This window comes from Pagrus pagrus (genome assembly GCF_965226575.1).
Source record: "Pagrus pagrus genome assembly, chromosome: 24".
Lineage (NCBI taxonomy): Eukaryota > Metazoa > Chordata > Actinopteri > Spariformes > Sparidae > Pagrus > Pagrus pagrus.
In genome coordinates, this window is record NC_140206.1 from 7,913,741 (window position 1) to 7,934,198 (window position 20,458).

The 20,458-nt window shown below is 44.4% G+C and overlaps 1 protein-coding gene across 1 annotated transcript; it reads right to left on the reverse strand.

The window, feature by feature from the left end:
• Window positions 1-11,357: 11,357 nt before the first annotated feature.
• On the reverse strand, window positions 11,358-19,530 carry LOC311253239 (ribose-phosphate pyrophosphokinase 2). Its single transcript, XM_084347058.1, has 7 exons — window positions 19,216-19,530; window positions 16,089-16,272; window positions 14,233-14,331; window positions 13,841-13,965; window positions 13,489-13,662; window positions 13,166-13,325; window positions 11,358-11,883 (listed from the first exon to the last, which is right to left on the reverse strand). The coding sequence occupies exons 1-7, from the start codon at window positions 19,335-19,337 to the stop codon at window positions 11,791-11,793; spliced, it is 957 nt and encodes a 318-aa protein (XP_084203184.1). The 5' UTR covers window positions 19,338-19,530; the 3' UTR covers window positions 11,358-11,790.
• Window positions 19,531-20,458: the final 928 nt, after the last annotated feature.

Sequence of the window (20,458 nt, forward strand, 5' to 3'; positions counted from 1 at the left end):
ACAGTCTCTGATTTCCTGTTGTTTGGCCAGCTGATTCCCATTTCGTCCATTTAATTTCCCTGCAACCGGACATTAGTCAGCAGCATCTGGCTGGTCAGGTTAGATGGTTGAAAGATGCGGTGGGCGGTGACTGTCTCAAAGGTCGCTGCTCTAAATCCTAAACTGCTGCTGCAATGCTGATATTTCAACAACAAATCCAACAAATTAACAGATTAAAAATGGAGCAAAATCTGAAGGAGCTACCGGCTGCTGCACCTGCAATCACCGCCATGGACTTAGTGGTGGAAGCTTGCAAAAGGTTTCAAGGCAACACCCTCTCAAATCTTAGCAACATACTGTGTGGCCAGACACATCTAAAAATCGGTTGATCCTTCTTTTTGTTTTGATCATGAGTTCAAAAGGAAAAGGCAGGTCGTAGGTTGTACAAGCACAAACCAAACAGCCACATGAATGTCTCAAAATGACTCATTTGCTTCTGTGCAAACCAGAGTCACATGTTCCGGTCTCAAAAGCACCTAAACGCTTCAACTGAGGTGGTTATCAGATGGTCGAACAACATCTGAAACCCAATTTTTGTGACTTTCCGAAGTCAACAATCAGACAACCACGCCCTTTTTGTTTGTGTCTCACCACTCTCTACATCAGTGGGTTATCACGTTCACCCATGAACACTTACGGCTTCAGACATTATCGGACAACTCTTTGTTCTCGCTAGTTTGCGTTAAGCTTTTTTCGGTGTGAGAACACTGAAGGAAACTAATTTCAGCTGCTTCTATCTATGATCATGTTCTTCCACATACTTACAGGAAGCTCAAAGACCGAAGGTGAGAGTCGGATAGATCGACAGATAATTAAGAGCTCATCTGCATATTTCTACGCTTTATTGTTTACCTGTAAGGAAATCCTCTTCTGGTTGGAAGTGTCTTCAACATAAAAGCTTGGATTTCTGGTTGGCAGGTAGTTTCCCAAACCTTCTCCTCTGTTGGTCTCATGCTGATTAATAAAACTCAAATAAGGACATGACATGACTAAGCTTGTTATTAACAAGGGGGCAGTAATTAAGCAGGTCTCTCTGGGACCTCCCGGGTAATTAACGCTCATGATCAACATTCTTCAAGCCAGCAGCTCAGCCTTGGAGAGTCTCTGGGCACCATGCAGACTTCTCAGGGACTTTGATTTTCTCAGTGTTTCTTTTTCGAAACAGATTCTTAGAAAAGGTGCAGATGCAGAAGCAGGACGTTAAATCAGCAGCGAAGGCCTCAGTCTTGTGAAAGAGGAGAAGTTAGCATTTGCAGTGATGCTGCATAAAAGAGGAGCTCGAAATCATGAGGTTCAGGAAATACGTCTTTTTGGAAAGAGGTCATAGATTTTTAAGATGCATTTTTGCATTTCGTGCATTTTTAAAGTGCATCATCTCACATGCATTTCTGAAATGGACTGGGAATCCTCTTTATTTCATGAAAAATTGATGTGCAAGCTCCACATTTGTGGCTCTCAAAGGAGGTTCAGCTGCGAGAAGCATTAATTCTGCGTTTTGTAAAAGAGAAACCAAAAGGTGTCTGCAGCAGCAGCAACATCATCTTGTGTGAGGAGGAAGAGGAGATGCAGAGGGTGGCCCAGATCAGCGCCTGCGGCGAGGGAGGAGGCGTCTCGTCTGCAGCGTGGCAGTCGCAGGGAAATGTCAAGACTGTCGCTCTGTATAAACCCTCAGGAGAGCAGCCCCTGAGAGCCTCTCTGTGTTTTCACCTCGCCGATGCACCGGGGAGACTCATGCATGCGTGAAAGGCGAGTCGCTCATGCATCTGTTCGCAGGATCATGGGTGTGCACGCACAGCTTGATGAGTCGCACTGACTCTATACTTCACACTCGCTGTCGGTCATCACCTCAGAGTGGATATTTCCAGGACCACCTCATCAAGTCACAATGAGTCAAGCTGACACGTGAGAAGCGCTCTGCTGTCTATACGGCTGCATCGATTCTGTGCAACGCTTCGGCTGATGCGTTCACAAGCAATGGTGAACATCAACACCATTTAGACACCATTGATCGGGGCCCCACCTGGGGCCAGACTAATAGAGCATGTCCGGGATAATCAACCCAAGCTATAGACAGGCAGAGAGTACTGTCGGACCACGCCCGCTCTCTGCCCCACTGATTCTTAACAAGCTGGCTCTGCTTTATAGCATCAGTGTGATGGTGTAATTAGCGGTCATACGACTGTTAAACGGACGTTTACCAAGCCACAGGATCTGTCGTAATTATCATTTGATGCAGCAAGACGTTTTTGAGCTGTTTCCTGTGGCTAACAATTCATGTCTGCTCTTTCTCACAGCTGAGCGTTGGCTCATATGTGTGAGCTTTTGTGTCTTTGTTCAGAAAAAAGCGCTATAAAAAGTGAGTTCCTGCTTCCCTGCTAACTCCGGACGCAGAGCGGCACTTATCTGTAAACACATTGCACAAAGAGGACGTGGCTGGTAAAACATTCTGAGGGTCACTTTTTGTTGCATGAAAGTGCGAACTTTGTTTCATGATATCACTTTAATGTTTCGTGTCAGGTTGTAAATATGTATCCTTGATCACAATAACTCGGCTTTTGCAGGTCAGGTCACTCTGGACAAGAATCAAGGAAATCCCCTTGTATAAAGAACTGGAGAGACCTCAGAAAGAAAGGATCAGTGAATGGAAAACATCCTCCAGGGCGAGAGGAGATAAAAATAATGTGTTCATGTGGCACAACAAAGAAGGTTTATCTCCAGATATGATGATTTTGAAAGTTTATGTGTCCTTTCTACTTCTTAAACTGACAATTGACACATTTTATTGCTTCAAAAGGGCTCTGTGGAGCTGTTAATACTCCATTTCTAAACTAACGTTATGCTCTATCCGTTTGCAGAGTGGGGTCTGGAGTCCTTCACAAAGAAATCCACAGTCCATTCGTTTTAAATAGTCCACAGGCTTATTTTTGGGCATTGCGTTACAATCCGCCCCTATATGACCAATAAAAAAGTGATTAAAACATGGAAATTGTTACATAGAGCTCCTTTAACTTATCATTGGCAGCCTGGCATCACTTCTACCTGCTTTCAAGTCTCCATTGTAGACTAAATGAATGAATAAACTCACATTTTGCCCTGCAGTTGCGTCTGCGGCAGTTGTCTTTGTGAAAGCAGTGCCGACAATAATACCAGTTGGAAACGCTCGGGGTGCAGAGGTCGTCTGTTTCTACTTTAAGCTCAAAGATCAGTTAAAAACCTGCATCTGCGTTTAGATTATTTCCCTATAAACCTCACTGGCCATGCAGTCTTGCAGCCTGGCATCATTTCTACCTGCTGGCATCATAACAAGGCTGTTTTTCATAGTTTGATGTAATCACATGACTGATTCTGTCTCTGTGGGAGCTGAGATGGGTTTTGCATGACTACCACCTAAGAAAGCGAAGGTCTCTTGGTAATTAATGCCGTTATGTCACAGCATGTTTTAATACATCATGGTGTGCGATTCTATTATCTCTGCTTAGTCAAAGGTTTAGTCTTGTCCATGTGAGGATGGGGAAGTCCCAGAGTGTTTTGATAGCTGTATTAAATTACACTCTGAAGTCATATCCTGTGAGCGAACATACACATGGCCCCTCGGCCCACCGAGCGTGGCCTCGTATGCTTGTCGTTGCCACATGTCGATTAAAAGCATTCATAGCCGATGACCTCTAACACAGCAGCAGAAGAGGAACAAGTGTTGCAGCTCTGCCTTTAACGCTGGTCGGCTGATAATGACACTGCAGACAATCTACTCAGAGATATGGTTTGGACAGGAAGCCACAATAATGACACAAACATGCCGGCTTAAACACATTTTCCTGTTTACTCTCCCCGCTCTGTTTGTGTCTCTGCAGTCGCAGACACGCTGGATGTTTATTAAAGCTAATGGTTAGGTGTGATCGACGGCAGCCGCCTCCCGCCTCACGGTGCAGTGTAGCTCCTGGGGTGGGTGGTTGCCATGGAAATCCACAGCAGACCCCAGCGAGTGATGGAAAGATAATTGAGATAATACAGATGATGTATAACACAGAAAAACAAGAGAGCAGCCGGTGAACAGAGCGAGTGATCTGGGCGAGTCTGCAGCCATGACAGTGACGCTGCAGCTCGGTGAATGCTAACATGCTCACAGTGACAATGCTAACATTAGCAGCATCTAAGTTAAGTATGTGAGAAGGCTAAGATAGGGGCTCTGGAAAGGAGACCACAATCGTCTAAATCAAATTTGCGCCAACCCCACTGGCTAGTTCTCGACACATTTAACAAAAAAAACACAAACAAACGCTAACAAATGTAGGTTAGCTGTAAGCTAGGAGGCTTGTGTGTGTGTTTATATTTAGCTCAGCCTCTGAATGAACTGAGGACTCACCACAGCCTCTGGTTCATTCTACCACCGACCATCCTCTCTCGTCTCTTTATGTACTCGAAGCAGATTCATATAACCCCAGGATATGTGCAAATTAATTCATGGGGACTGCCCTTTGTTCAGAAACCCTAATAGGCCAAAAGCCCATTTGTGCGACAGTCCATTAACTCGGAAACAAAAGCCAACTCCTCCAAAGGCCCTTTTTTACCCAAAATACACACTCTGTCTGGGTTTGTTGCCCTTGGTATCAGGTTAGGTTGAGAGGATGTAGTTTGGCGTGAGGCCTTTCAAGGGTAAAACCCCGGCTGATTCAGCACTGTGGACCGGGCCGGCAGTCACTGAACCAACAACTGCTGGAAAAGTGTTTATTTTCGGAGCGATGGGCAGGTGTTTTCAGGATAACAGGCGGCTGCACAAATAGACTTCTGATCCAGGGGAACTTTTTCGGGCTTGGGGTTTTCGGAAAAATGAGCCATCTTCTTGTCGCAAGAAGTGAATAATTTGACCTGCTGGTGACCCAACAAGAAAAGTCAGAAGATCAACAAAGTCTTGAGGATTCATCCTCTTGGCATCATGGGTATCTGCACCAAATTTCATGTAAATCCATCTGATAATTAAAGAGTTATTTTAGTCTTGACCAGCATGGCTATAAACACTGTTTGTGCCACAGACTAACTACTACTAAGTGCAGGGACTCCACAAGCCAATAGCGCGACAGCCTGCTAATGGAGCTTAAACAATGGCACGTGTTGCATCTGGTAACCATCAATCAATCAATCAATCAATCAATCAATCAGGCCAGTTTCAAAGACATTCCTTCAGTGTGGACCGAAGAGCTGCAGGAGACAGATGGTCCAATATGTCTTCATACAGACGACGGAGCAGAATGTGCCGCGCTCATAATCTCCTGAGTGTCTCGAACACACCACCGGGACGGGTTTAATGATGAGAAACAGACCGCCCTTACGCCAGGAAGTGACTCAGCAGCAGCTGTTGCCATGGGTTACCAGCCAGGACACCCTTCGGATCTCGACAGGCTCGCTGCTGACACATCTTACCCCTCCCAACCCCCAGCTTTAAATCCTCCGTCACTTTCTCAGGGAGGATCTGCTGCAGAGGAGAGGCAGATCGAGGGAGATGGGAGGTGTTAATCCCATCTGAGGGAGGACCTGCAGAGGCTTTGGCCTAGTCTCTTCTGCGCTGGCTAGCCCACTAACCTACCACATGTACCTCCTCCTCCTCCTCCTCCTCAGATTAATGCCTTATTAAGAGCAACTGACTTAAGACCAATCCACTTACACTAACATGTTAGATTTGCGTACCACTGGGCTACCTGAGAACAATCTGACCATCGGTTTTGGATGTAGATTCACTTAAACATCCATCTCTGCAATAAATACTATGTGATGTGTTGATGTGTTGATCCACCACATGGAGAAAACCTACAAAACACAAGTTAAATAAGATGTTTCTGATGTTAGATCTTCGAAGAGAGTCCACATTTCAATTAAATAAAAGCATCTAACTTAACATATATGTTCTGCAAAGCATGACGTTTGCAGGACATGTCAGCAGCGTCATGCTAATGCCATTAAGGCTTTGTACGTGGCGGCTAATTTAGGACGAAGGCAGTTTAGGACAAAGGGCCGAGTAAATCTCCTGCTGTGGCTACACCCTGTTCTCTGGGTCAGGGCGCTGTCACATAAGCCACTGCTCACCAATGAATCAAACCAGATATTAGGACCATCAGCTGAGCACTGTACATTTAAATTGTCTTAAATAATCTGGCTGTGGCTCCTCAGTCGGCGCAGTGAACCTCCGTGGCTTTAATTTCTCTGGTTTTAACGTGACCTTGGTGCTAACGGTGGTGATCTTAACATGTTCGTGACAGGTGCTTTCACTTCCCTGCACACTCTGGGATACAAACATGCAGCGACTCCTGTGCTGCTAAATCCCTGTGGAGAAGTTTAAGCCTTTTCAATAGAGCACAGCCTCATCCCTTAAGTAACGCTAACGGATTGCTAAGCGCCTGAAGAGTGTGAGATAGTGTGAGAAGTGGGTTAGAATAAGCTAGGAGTGTTACGTGTTTGCTAATGTAATGTGATAAAATGGGTTAGAATAGGCTACCTCAATGTTAATGCGAACGTTTGCTAACGAAACGTGAGGCTAACTGTGATAAAATGCAATAGAATAAGCTACAACAATGTTACCAAAATGTTTGCTTACTGCTGGATTTTGACAAAATGGGTCACAATAAGCTAGATGGTACATGAATGTGTGCTAATGTAACATGAGGCTAACTGTGATAAAATGGGTTAGAACAAGCTGCAGCAATGTTACATGAATGTGTGCTAACATAACGTGAGGCTAGTTGTGATAAAATGCATTAGAATAAGCTACAACAATGTTACCTGAATGATTGCTAACATAACGTGCAGGCTAACTATGATAAAATGCATTAGAATAAGCTACAACAATGGTACATAAATGTTTGCTATCATAGCTTGAGGCTAACTGTGATAAAATGCAATAGAATAAGCTACAACAATGGTAAATTAATGTTTGCTAACAGCTGGATTTTGACAAAATGGGTCACAATAAGATAGAACAATGGTACCTGAATGTTTGCTAACGTAGCGTGAGGCTAGCTGCTCTGGATTCTGATAAAATGTGAAAAAGGATTACCAGAGAAAGCCCAAATTTTTAGTAACAAATTCTTTTTTATTACAACATTTCACGGTTTTCCATTTCTCGTAATGGTTTGTGGCAGATAAACATGAAATCCAAAGAATTTCAATCTACGGTTGAAAGCAAACACATGGAATCAATCACCAGTATTTAGTTTAGTTTGTTCTCCTTTTTCCTCATTCGAGACAATTCAAAGACAGATTGCGACACACGAAAGCTATCCCGAATCACTCTTTGACAAAGGGTTGTTACAATTAAACCGTAAATTAGGTCCATTTGAGCATCTCTCCCGGATCTAGATGGAATCCGTTACACTTTTTTGTTTAATCCTTGTGTACATACAAAAAAGAAAAAAAAAACATGGTGACAAAACAATCAATTTTTTGGGGCATTTACATTTTGGCCAGCGTACAAACAAAGTTGTGCATTTTTTTTTCTTTCCGAAAATTAGAAAAAACAATAAAGAACAACAACAAAAAAATAAAAAGCTTGACGCCTCAGCTTTTTGGGCGCAAAAGCAGCCACGCAGGAAGGTGGGTGACGATGATGATGATGAGCTCCCTGGGACGCGGGCCACGCCCTCGTCCCGGTGGGCTTCTCCGCTGTACGTCGGTGGTTAACAAGGTGGTGTCGAAGGATAGACCTCCTGCGGGTCCACCCCTCCGCCTCAGACAAATCCTCCTCATCTAGACGGAAAGACGAGCGTGAAGGTGGCGTTTGTTGTTGGTGGGGGTGGGGCGGGGGGGACGGGGCCGACCGCCCTGGCGAAGGCAACATCCGTCCGCAGGCATGTGCAGCTTGGTTATTGTTGTTTCATAATTTCGGTTACAAGGTTATACAGCTAAAAGAAGTGACTGAAAACAAGGCAATGCGGGAGGAGGGGGGGTGTACAGTGCATGACGGGAGGAGAGGGGCCTCATGACGTTTCCGCCTTCTCCTGTTCGATGGCTGCGGAGGAGACGAGAGAGGAGACGTTAGACTCTCACTGAGACGTGGACACAAAACAAAACGAGCTCTTTGGACTTCAGGTCTTACTTTCTTTTGTCGGCAGGGGGTTTTTCTCCTGCGTCTCTGTCTTCTTCAGTTTGGTCTTGTCAAAGGTGGCCACCTCTGAGATGTCGGGCTTGTCGCTCATGGTTGCAGATCTGTAAAAAAGAAAGGAGATTTTTCATAAACTACTATGTCATGTTTATAAAACAAAGCTGTTCAGGATGTTTATGAAAGCACGTGGCTCAGACTGGGTTTATCAGTGGGAAGGGCGTTGCCTAAAATCTCAGTGGTCAAAAAAAAAAAAAAAAAATCAGTTCAGTTTAAGTACGTGCGCCACCGCGGACTACTTTCTCCTACAAAATGTGCGTCCGCCTTCTTTTGTTCGCCTGCCGCTCTGCCCAGCAGGGACTTTGACTGGCATCCATCCCCGTTATCCAACACAGCCGACACACATTCAGCCTGCTCCAGACAATGAAGCCGGTCCAAAGGCGTTCAAACCACGACATTTACATAACAATAGGGGTTCCCATGCTGGGCAGAGCGAGAGGAGAACGGGGCAGACTTCATGCGTAAAATACAAAAAAACACCCAGATGGATAAAAATGCGCTAAAATGTGGATTTATGTGGAGCTTCTCCACATGGAGGCTGCAAAATTCACTTGTCACGCACTTCTTTGGGTGCAATCTGAAGGAACCACCGCCCAGATTGCCGTTTTTTTCCTTTTGCACCCCCGCCTCGCTCCTTAAAATATAAAAAAAATCCCAAGTTCAACTCAACATGTCACCAAAAAACGCGTAAAACCCATCCACCGTGCGTCGGGCGTGTTTATTAAAGCGCGTCACTCTTTATAACGGTGCAGCTCGTGCAACAAAGGAGGCTGATGTGTGCGTGAACGTGTCAGGACAAAGACACAACACACACACACACTTCTTCATCTCCTCTTGTGTCGCTATCAGGTTTTTAAAAACACACACAAAAAAGCTGCTTTCACTTAAAAAACATCCAGATAATCGGATCTTTTTCTATCCATTTTTTGGCGCAGCGTCTCCAAGCGCGTTGCGCAACAGTCCGCGCACTAATCTCTCTTTAAACTGAGTGAAAACCTGCAGATTATAATCCAAACAATGTGAATTACGAGCTGAATGAGTCTTACCGGAGTGTGGTCTGACGGCTGGAAGGTCTCTGGTCAGTGCGTTGCAGCAGTAGTGGCGCGTCTTTGCGCAAGCGCTAGATATAGTCAGAAATATGCTAATGACATCTGACATCACCAGCTCCCAGCCTCCGTCTGACACACGCGCACACACGCGCAAACACACACACACACAACATCCATCCCCACTGCTCAAAACGAAAGCTCTCACAGGAGTCTGGTTTAATCATGGAAATGTAAATAAATGGTTGGTTTCTGGTGTTTCTGCGCTCAGTTTTTTATTTTTATCTCAGTTTTATGTCCCGACACTTGTGTTCAGCATCACCGCGGCAGGTTTAGTTAAAAGGCTTCATTAGTTCAGCTGCGTTTGTTCGGAGAAATGTGACTTCTCTGGCTCGTTATCCCTCCTCGTTACTTTAATGACTGCAGCTGCGCATTTGTGCAGGAGCAGCGCCCCCTGGTGGTGATGAGGTGTTTGTTCCCAGCAGGTAAATGAAGTCAGTGGCTCTCCTGCACACCTGCTTTTATTGTGTTTTATACTAAATGTGTATGAAGCCCATGATCACAAACACTCATTATGTCATAGTGTCACTTATTTATGGATTTATAGTGAAAATAAATGATTCCTCTTTAGCTGGAGACCCTCAAGCACCCCCAGATTAATTAAGATTAAAGATAAAGATGAAAAAAAAACAGTATTTCTTCATTTTTCAAAACTTTGGCCACCCACAAGTACTTATTTTTAGGCTGTAAGTGTTCAATTAGATCATAAATGTTGAGCTGCTGGTTCAAATATAAACAATTAATTAATGGAAGACGGATTAAAGATGAAGTAAATACAGAAACAATAACGACAGATTCCTGCATTCAAACCGTATTAAAAGTTGTGAAGGGAAACAAGTCAGACGTCTTAAAAGACGTCAATTTGATGCTTTAAAGGCCTCACAGTGTTTCACAATGCACTGTTTCAGATATATGTAGCTGAAAGAGTGTAAAGAAGCTGAATATTACATACTCAAGCAAAAGTACCGATTAACGTTTAATTTCCACCACTGAAGTACGTCAAGATATTTAACAAAGTCTCCCTGGAGCTCCAATAAATGAGTTCAATTTAACCATTTTATTCATGTTTCTGATACAAAAGGAAACTTTGATATTTAACAAAAATAAAAATGTAAAACTGCGATAAAATGGACTGTTTACTGATCTACTGGAGCTGATCAACCTGTAGAAACGTGTCTTCTGAGGCAGCTTTCTAAAGTCTGAGGAAGAAAACCTTGATGTCAGATATTAAAGCTTAAAATTCAAGAACTTTCAAGGCATCTAAACCAGAAACATTCAAACTCTTGATGCTTTTCTCTTCAGGATTTAGACGTTTATACCCACAGCAACTTACCACCTTGTTCAAATCCACTTCAACATGCACGTTCCTCACCTTTAAAAACACATTTAAGCATTTTCCAAACTTTCAAGGCGTGTTGCGAGCCGTGCAGCAGAGACGGAGGGAAACCAACAGTAAAGACGAGCATCACAGTTTGTATTTAAGCCATTGTCAAAGCTTTATTGTCAAAGAAACAGCTCGAAGTGTTACATATAAAAAAAAAAAAATTAAATCATCTTTTCCACCAACTCTTTTTCTTTTTTTTAATCCACCTGCAGGCAAAACAGTGAAACCTGCCTCACTGGAGCTACAGTGACCCGTTCACAGCTGCGATGACGATTACACCATTTTTTTTAATGTTCGAACACTAAATCATCGAGCTGCGGGCTCAATTTGTTTCATGACCTTTTGGAAACGTGGGCTCGGCGCCCACTTACACCTCGTTATCAGACACTTTTAATCAACAACAGACCCGTCGGAGGGTTCGGAGAGATGAGCTGAGCGTTATAGCGCTGAAGGAGGAGGAGGAGGAGGAGGATGACAGCAGCTTGTTGCGGGAGGTAAGACGCATCGGCACATTCATGAGGCTCGCTTTGAAATAAAACCCTGAAGACGACGTGAGGAAATTAAATCTGTGTGTGCGTCTGCGGCCTGATGATAGCATTTATTAAACTCATTATAGCGTTAGCTCGTAGCTGTTATTTTAATACTTTTTAAGCTGCTTGTGCAGCAAACACTTGCGGGGAGAAAAGGTGCAACAATTTCACTTTTATTATTAGATTGTGAAGCAGAAAAGGGCCAAAATATCTCTAATCATGACAAAGTGGAATGCTTCATTAACGAGGTACACAGACGACATGATGATACACGATGGACCCTTTGGTTAAAGTGAAGGCCGGGCCTCGATCGGGTTTAAGGTCGGCCAAACTGAAACAACAGAAAAGAAGATAAACAGATACTCATAAATACAAACTTGGTCTCCAGAGATGTAGTGATCTTTCTCTGTCTCCTGGTGAAAATGTCAAAATATGTGGGCGTGACCTTTAGGTAGTCACAAGTGGGGTTGGCCAAAAAACCATCAGGCGCCTTTTGTGGAGGATATGTGGCAGAAAGTGCCCGACAGGAGGGAGGAGGAGGAGGAGGAGGAGGAGAGAGGGCCGGGGGTCGCCCTCTCTCGTTCTTTACAAAGGTACGTGGCTGAAGAGGTAGGACACTGACTCGCCGTTGTGGGTTCTCCTGATCGCCTCCGCCAGGATCATGGAGATGTCGATGACCTGGAGGGAACAAGTCCGACATGTGAGTATTACTTTATTATTTCTGTTGTTGTTGGAGTTTGTCCTCATCCAAAGATGGGGATGGATTTATCACTCGATATACGTCGTGTAAATCTACACATTTCTTTCTTTCTGCTGCTGCTCTTCTCTTCACTGAACTGCAGCAGCAGATAAACGTAGGCTGGTGACACCCGTCAAACAAGACTGCACAAACCTGTGGGTGTTGTTATGAGCAACACAGCACAGAAAGTGGAAGACATATCTGTGAAAACTGTGAAAGTGACAGTTCAGCTCCCACAAAAATAAAGAAACACATATTGTTCCTGTTTCCTGTGAAGCTAGTCTTTTCACCTAGATTGTTTTGGTGCGAGGAGCTCTGTGAGTTTTGGAGAAATCGCCGGCTGCCTCGAGGTAATTCACAGACCTTGTTCAAAGCAGGTTCATGTAGGAACCATTTTCTTTCTGTATCGCAGAGGTTAGCCGGCTTCTCATCCGTGAGAACACACCCGCTTCCTTCTTCCTTCAGCATCAACGTTTACATCTCGACCACGAGTGGATGCACGCTTCCCTCTCTCGGGTGAAACGGTCGGCGAGTGTGGTTTGGTAGAGAATAAATGGTTCCTACATGAAACTGCTCTCAGAAAGGTCTGTGGACTGTTCAGAGAGAACGTCACAGTGCTCAGGGAAGTCAAACAAAGTGTGATGAAGGTGCTCCTGGTCGGGAACACAGACGCTCAGAGAAGAGAGAAATCTGGTACCATCCAGTTTCATTATAATCAAGAGAAGGCAGACATCTCTACAGCTCACATCGAAACAATCTACATGAATAAACAGCAAGAGGAACAATGTGTAGTTTTCAACTCTAACACTATAATAGTTGTAGGAGACAAACTACAGCTACAGCATGAACATGTTTACGTCTGATAAGCCTCAGCTCACACTTTCACTTTCACTACAGCACAATTCATCAGATATTAGAGTTAGACTTTGGCACAACCGTTATCTGAAGGCACAGACGATGTACAAACTGTTTCCCTGGAGTTGACGTGCATCAAAATGCTGCTGGGGCGTCAACAGATATCAAAAAGGTGCGACTGATTCGATGAACTTTCAGCGACAACGCCTCGAGAAGCAAAAACTAGGAGCGAGCTCACTTCAGATGAGCAGCCACAAACTGTTTACATAACATATCACACATGGTGAAGCATAAACACAGACAGTTGTGTCTTGGTGAAACCCACGGCACATATCCAAGTGTAGAAACTGTGTGTGTGGTGTGTACCTGTATTTTCGGGCACGCCTTCATCTTCTCTTCCTGTGGGATGGTGTTGGTCACCACCACGGCCTCGAACGGGGCGCTGTTGATGCGAGAGATTGCCGGACCGGAGAAGATGCCGTGTGTCAGGATGGCGTAGACCTTTACTGCACCGGCATCGATCAGCCTGAACGGAGGCAATATTAATATGCATCAGTTAAAGTTCAACACTTATCGGACTGTGATCCCAGTTTAGATCCAGATAAAGTTCTGCCCTCTGCTTCTACAATCCTGTTTCAGTTTGTCCATCACAGACAGAACAAGAGACACAAGGTTTGAACGACACTGACTTGTCGGCGGCGTGGCAGATGGTGCCGCAGGTGTCGGCCATGTCGTCCACCAGGATGGCCACGCGGTCCTTGACGTCGCCCACCAGCACCATGCGGTCCACCTCGTTGGCCTTCTTCCTCTCTTTGTGGATGAGGGCGAAGTCCACGTTCAGGCGGTCAGCGATGGATGTCACGCTGGATGGAAAAACAGGAAGATGGACACATTAAACACAGACTGAACCTTTAACTGCTCGTAAACACAACACGACTTTTATGTGACTGTTGAGGCGACGACAGTGAAACCTGCAAACAAAACATCATCTAAAGATCTTCTGCACATTAACCAGGTTTCACAGAGTCGGTGTGATCTTACCGTTTTGCTCCGCCAGCGTCTGGAGACACGATGATGCAGTTCTTCCACTCGGGGATGTTTTCTCTGATCCACTGCAGAACAGCCGGCTCTGCGTAAAGGTTGTCTACAGCGATGTCAAAGAAGCCCTTTGAAGAAAACACAACAGCGTGAAGTTACTACAAACCCCCTTGCTTTGGGTGTGAGGAGCCTCATCAGCAGACCTGCTCCCTCTTTATGTACACTGACGAGGCTCCAGGACGACACTGAAGACACGGTTACATACCAGACATGCAAAGATGGTCGCGATAAGTCATTCGCTGTCATGCACGCAGCTCAGGTCGGCTTTCTTAGACTCAGTCAGCAGCAGTCCTGAGACATGCTCGGACCTTCAGCTGTGAAAGTTGTGCGCTCACCTGGATTTGTGATGCGTGGAGGTCCATGGTGATGATGTGGTCGGCGCCGGCCACAGACAACATGTTGGCGACCAGCTTGGCTGATATGGGTGCTCGACTCTGGGACAAGCAGCAAGACACAGTCGCTTGAGGTGAGTAAGAAAAATGTTGACATTTGAAACTTTTCTTTTTGATGCAGGTAAAATCCTTCTGTGAGCTTGTGGTGTTTTTGGTTTTGAGACAGCCTCGGGGCGTTTTGTCAGGAGTTAAGCTTTACCTGTGACCTTTTTAAAATCCTGACCTTGCTTGCAAGAAAAGCCAACACGGTGTAGATTTACAGCGTCAGCCGGTGGGATTTAGGGCATGTTGACAAAACACTCGACTACCTGGAGATGACGGCTGAGTTGCTCAGAGGAAATGCAGGATTGATAAATTACCAGTTTGAAAACAGTCTCCAGATTGAAATCCCACTCTTTTTTTTAATTTAAAGAATAATATCAAACATTATTTTACAGTCTGGCTTCACTCGACAGTGTGAGACTACCTGCAGCACCTAAAACGTTTAGTGTTCGTGTGTTTAAGTGGACTTAACTCTTTCCTGTCACCTTCAGCGTGTGGTTGAGGAAGTGTTTGCAGAGATTTGACCTCTAATGTCGCACCTCCACGTGACTAAACTGCTTTAAAAACATACAGGCGTTGGGTGTGAAGGGGAAAGGGGAAAGAGGGTGTGAAGGGGAAAGGATAGTTTAATTCATTGTAAAAGTCTCCAGGTGCTGCTCCCCTGTTGCCTTGATTGACTGTTGCAGCTACATCAACAACTGAGGCAACAGCAGATAATGATTTACAAGATAATCAGGATGTGTGAACCAGTTTCTCAAACCGCTGGAATGTCTGAATACCTTTCTGACGGCTCAGATGACTTCCCTGTGAGCGTTGTCATGTATACATCAGTGCAGAGTTCGCCAACACGTCAACACGCAGAGATACAGAAGAAAACCCTCCAGTATTTAACATTTAAACTGATCGTAGTGTTTAGTAATGTAGCTTTTATTGCCTAGAATGAGTCCTCCGATGATGACATGGCTCTTATCATTATAACTGTGTTTTACTATGTTATCATTCATTATCTGATGATACAGGAGCCCACAGGAGGAGGAACAGTGGTTGAAAAATACATTAATAAAGCACTTAACCAAAGATTTCCAGACTCTCGTAGCCTTTATAGGCACATTTAAATAGTTGTTAACGCAACTGTGAGCAATAAAGTTTGTTCAAACTTACAGTAATCTGTGTTTTGTGTTTGTTTTGGGTGTAATGTGTAAGAATTGTAGTTTAAAACATTCAAAAACTGACAAATTATCATCAGAATGAAGATAAAACAGTTTTAAGTAACGTCAAACGCGTTTATGTATTTTGTTGGAGAGATATCTTCTGAAGTTAGCATGCTAACCAGCTAGCCTCGGGCCCTGAAAGCCTCTTTTGTGCTGCTCCAGTAGTCCAGCTAGCTGCACGGCTAACTGAGCTAACAGTAGCTGGATGCATAAACAGACTACAGTTAGCGGTTAGCAGCTGCTCTTGTTTGTTCAGCAGGTATCGTGCCTTTACATGTTAATACACTGAATGCTAAACAGGGGAGGTTAAAGCAAAGTCCACCAAAGTATCAATACACTGTCGATCAATACTTTGACTGTACAGTCTGTACAGGGCCTAATCTTTAGTTTAGAGACGTTTCTATGGACACTATTTATGGGACAACGTGCTTCAATCACACTTTTGTTACAGCTTCTTCACAAAGAGTGTGCAGACATGAAACGAGACAGAAGAGTTCATCAGTCTGAACTGATCACATCTGGATTTGCGGGTGTGCGAGCGTCTACCTTGTCCTTTTTGTCCTGCCGGGCGTAGGGGAAGCAGGGGATGACGGCGGTGACGCGGGACGAGGAGGCGATCTTGCAGGCGTTGATCATGATTAGAAGCTCCATGAGGTTGTCGTTGATTTCGCCGCAGCCGCTCTGCACGATGTACACGTCCTCGCCTCGCACGCTCTCCCCGATTTCAACACTGTCGGGGCGAGAAAAGGGTGCAAACGTGTCACGTTGGGGTGCCACACCGGACTTTTATCATTTCTCGACAGCGCTGCTAACATTGTGCAGGAATCATTTCCACATTTAAATGACATTCGGTTCATTATTCGGCTCCAGCGATGCGTTCATGAGCAGAGAGTGTTCTCGACTCCGATTAAAACCTGTGTCAGGTTTTTGTACGACCGAGCTGCCAGAAACAAGTCTGGGCTGCGTCCCTCGATCCTGTGAGGATGTGTGGAAACAAATACTGCCCTGCCAGGTACACACACACACACACACACACACACACACACACACACACACACACAGTAACGCAGACAGCATGTGTGTGTGAAACATTCCTGTGTGGGACACGACCACAGGTCCCCCCCCGGCCTCCGTCATGTGATCGGTGGGCATGTTCAGTTGTAAAGGGTGAGAGTCACAAGGCCTGCAGTTTTTTTTTAAGGGAGGCCACGATTACACGTCTGTAAAGGTGGTGAATCACCGGGGGAAAAGGGCTGCCGCTCACATTGTTTGAGCTCGTTTCACAGCAAGTTTCTGCAGAGAAGTTTGTAAAAATCAAAGTGGAGGATTTGGTGACCGATGTGGCTGATTAGGAGATCATTTAGGGGGAAACATTCACACAGAGGGTCGCAGCAAGGATCCATGTTAATGCCGTTACTGATTTGTCTATAAGTCACAAAAATGGTGAAAAATCAAAAGGTTGCATCCTTAAACGTCTCGTCTTTTTGTCGTCTCCTTTCCTGTCACACATCAGCTCTCACTGTCCAAATAAAGGAGACATGCTGAACACAAATATAACCTTAAAAAGAAAACTGTCCCTCACAGACATCTTCAAATGTCAACAGTCAAAAAACCCAAACTCAGTCGACCTTCATCAAACTCTGAGAGGCTGAAACAAGCAACTCTGCCATCTCTGAATAAAAGCCAGTGTCTGCAGACTCCAGCGAATACGCCTTCAACACAAAACAAGGCAGTGTCACCGTTAATTAAATCTGTATTTGGACATTTCTCTCCCTGCAAACAACCACAAAGTCTTCCTGCGATTGAATTCCCAGAAATCCACTCCCTCTGTTCCTGGTCCTTGACCTCTGCAGGTCACCTGGCGAAAAAAAACCTGTGAGAAGAGCTGTTATTAGTGTCCCGTTCTCACCTCCCCGTTAGTCTGCCAGGATGAGAAAATAATCTTTGTTTTGCGCCGTGTGTCGCCCAAACAGCTGCGTTCCCTGGAGAGAGGCGTCAGCGCAGATAATCAGAGTTTTGCTTGGATTTTTAAGAGCTGTGGGTGGAAACGTCACCGGCAGAGAGGAGGATAAAGGGGGTCAGGCCACTTTTACAAGCTCTGATGGAGGAAACTATGGTGTCTCATGCAAGGAGAAGATTACAAAAGAGCGGCGGGTGCTTTTATCCAGAGTGCATCGCTGTAAAACATGCGACCACGGCGGGGGAACGAAATCAGACTCTGACAACGTTAATGCCAACACTCACTCAGCTTCAGGATCCAGAGACAGAATAAAATGCACTTTATTGAACGCTTGGAAATCACTCTGAACCACAATACACTCAGAAATAAGCTGAAAGTAAAGCTGCGTCAGATAAATGGACGTGTGGTGAGGTCAGGGCGATGCACTCGAGGCCGGTGTGGCGATAAAACATCACCCCGGAGGTCAAACACACGTCCTTAAATAACTTTCTTTGAGGGAAGATAGGAAGAGGCCTTTGTGATGCAAATATCAGTGAGGCTAGTCGTAGCGTGCAGTCAGTGATTTGACTAATGATCAGCTTGGCTTTGGAAATAAGCACAAATGAAGCTCATGTGATTTAAACACTGGAGAATAAACCAACCTCTCCTGCAAGTAATGAGGAAAAACTGCACTCTTTGAGTTGAGAAACAAGCTGAGACACTTAATATCTCTGTCCAGGTGACAGCTGTGGTTGAATTTGTGCATTTTGCTGCTTTTAAAACCTGTCAAACGTCTGTTTTTGCAGTGAGACACATGTCATCGTCTGTTGTTAGCCAGCTGACGTTACTCCCACCTTCAAATGACAGCAAGCTAGCAAGCATCCATTATCGGACACACTCTCCCCGCCGTTTACTCTACTTATTTTCGGCTTAAATCGGACAACAGTGTCACCCAAACCATCGTGTTCAGTCAGGTGTACAAATGTCGTATTCACTGTGTAGTTAAACCCACAGGTGTCAGGTTAACGGCTAGCTAACAGCGTCAAGCTAGCTAACTAACTAGGTGATGGCGTCAAAAGGTGTCACGTCAAATTTGGTACACTCGTAACAATGTGTTCCCACTTCAGAACTAGCTACCTATGACATGTTAAAGCACGATTTAAAACAACTACATACTTCTAATTTATTGGTTAATTGTTTCACATAGTTAGGACTAACACATGCGAGCTTTTGGGGGGGAAACTTTGCAAACACACGCAGGAGGTTTGTCCGGACACTTTCTGCCTCGCATTACCATCACACGGGGGAAGAAGCCAGACGTGACGCTAGCAGAGAGTTAGCATGATACGCAGCGAGCAATATGTAAAGTTACGTAATTTGACAACGACTCAGGTCCATTTTAAAACAGCCATGTGTGCTCGTTAAAAACTCAGAGTGAAGAATGGAGGGCTAGCAAAGCTGTCCGAGAAAGGACGCGCCGAAGTTTACTCGCTATAAGCTCGCTAGCCTGGTGTGTTTACATGTGGCTAGCTAGTCACGTGTGGACGTTTCAGCGCTACCCGCTGAATAGTAAACTATTGTTAGCTTCAAGCTAACCTGCCCCACATGTGATGCCGAGGCTGAGGCAACATGAGCAGCTACACCCGACAAACACACGTATCGTGCTTTAAATGCGCAGCTGCCAGACACCAAGTGAACAACAAGCGTCGTAGAGAAATTAAAAAATCCACTCGCCATGTCTCCTGGTTGCTGAATTTCTTCGTTATCACTTTCCCCAGATCCAGCCCCAGCCGATCAGCCACTTTCTGGGACAGGTCGTGGTGAGAGCTCCCGCTAAAAAGCACGATGTTCGGCATGTCCGTAAAAGAAAAACCCCCGCTGCAGCTCGCTCGAGAAAGAGAAAAGGAAGAGTGGGCAGAAACACGACAGGTCTCCCCGGTGGAGGGTTGTGAAAACGGGAAAATTAGCTCGCTAATGTTGCAGCTCTGGCATCGCACTGGTGCGGCGGTGGGGACAGTGGGCAGAGAGGAAATATCAGGTCAGGGTAGAAGGGAAGTGCCCTCCCCTCATTGGACCGTGTAGTACTCCACACATCCACACTGATTACTGCTGTACTGTTTACTAAACACACGCAGACACACAACTTTATAACACTCACAAACACCATTAACTATTTATGTCTATTTTAAAGCAGCTTATTTCACCTCACGAGCTGTTTTATGCTTTTATTTTGAAATGTGTTGCGCTAAATATGCTATTTAAATAAAGTTTATTATTATTTTTTAAATATAAAGTGTCCCAACTGATTATTTAAAGCCTCAAAACTAATTATGCATTCATTATAATAGAAAAGGGCATTAATTTCAAAGTTTATTAATTGATTTATAGCATTTTAGCTAGCTAACAGTGTCATTTTTAGCCTAGCTTGCTAGCTATTGTTGTTTTGATACTACATAAGCTTTTTTTAATATAAAGTTTCTTCAATTTATTGACGTGATTAATTATAAGAGAATATATTATAGCATTCATTTTAAATTGTTTATTCATTCATAGCTAGCTAAAAGTAGCTAGGTGTCACATCAAATTTCGTACACCCGTAACAATCTGTTCCCATGTAAAAACCAGCAACCTCTTAAAGCTTTAAAAATAATTTTATCATATTATTGTCATTATCTTTTATTCATGTGACCCTGTACATTTGAAGACTATATTATATTTTATTTATTCTGCTATTGTTCATGTTATTAATCTTTTCTGCCATCTGTAGCTGCCATTAGCCCAGTTAGCCGTGCAGCTAGCAGTCATAACATGATATCAAACCTGTTATTTTCTTCAGTTTTTGAATATTTTAAACTAAAATTCTTACATGTTGCACCGTTAATGCTATGCTAAACGTTCTCTTATAGGAATAAGTTATAAATATGACTTTTAAGCCAACATATTCTGTTTCCTGCTTCTTAAAAGAACATTTTTCTGG

What these genes read in the sequence shown, in the direction of transcription:
- LOC311253239 (XM_084347058.1), bottom strand. Translation starts at nt 19,337, where the DNA reads ATGCCGAACATCGTGCTTTTTAGCGGGAGCTCTCACCACGACCTGTCC. An exon ending in TTCAGCAACCAGGAGACATG is followed by an intron (nt 16,273 to 19,215) that starts GCGAGTGGATTT and finishes TCGCCCCGACAG; the next exon opens with TGTTGAAATCGGGGAGAGCG. An exon ending in GACGCTGGCGGAGCAAAACG is followed by an intron (nt 13,663 to 13,840) that starts GTAAGATCACAC and finishes TTTTCCATCCAG; the next exon opens with CGTGACATCCATCGCTGACC.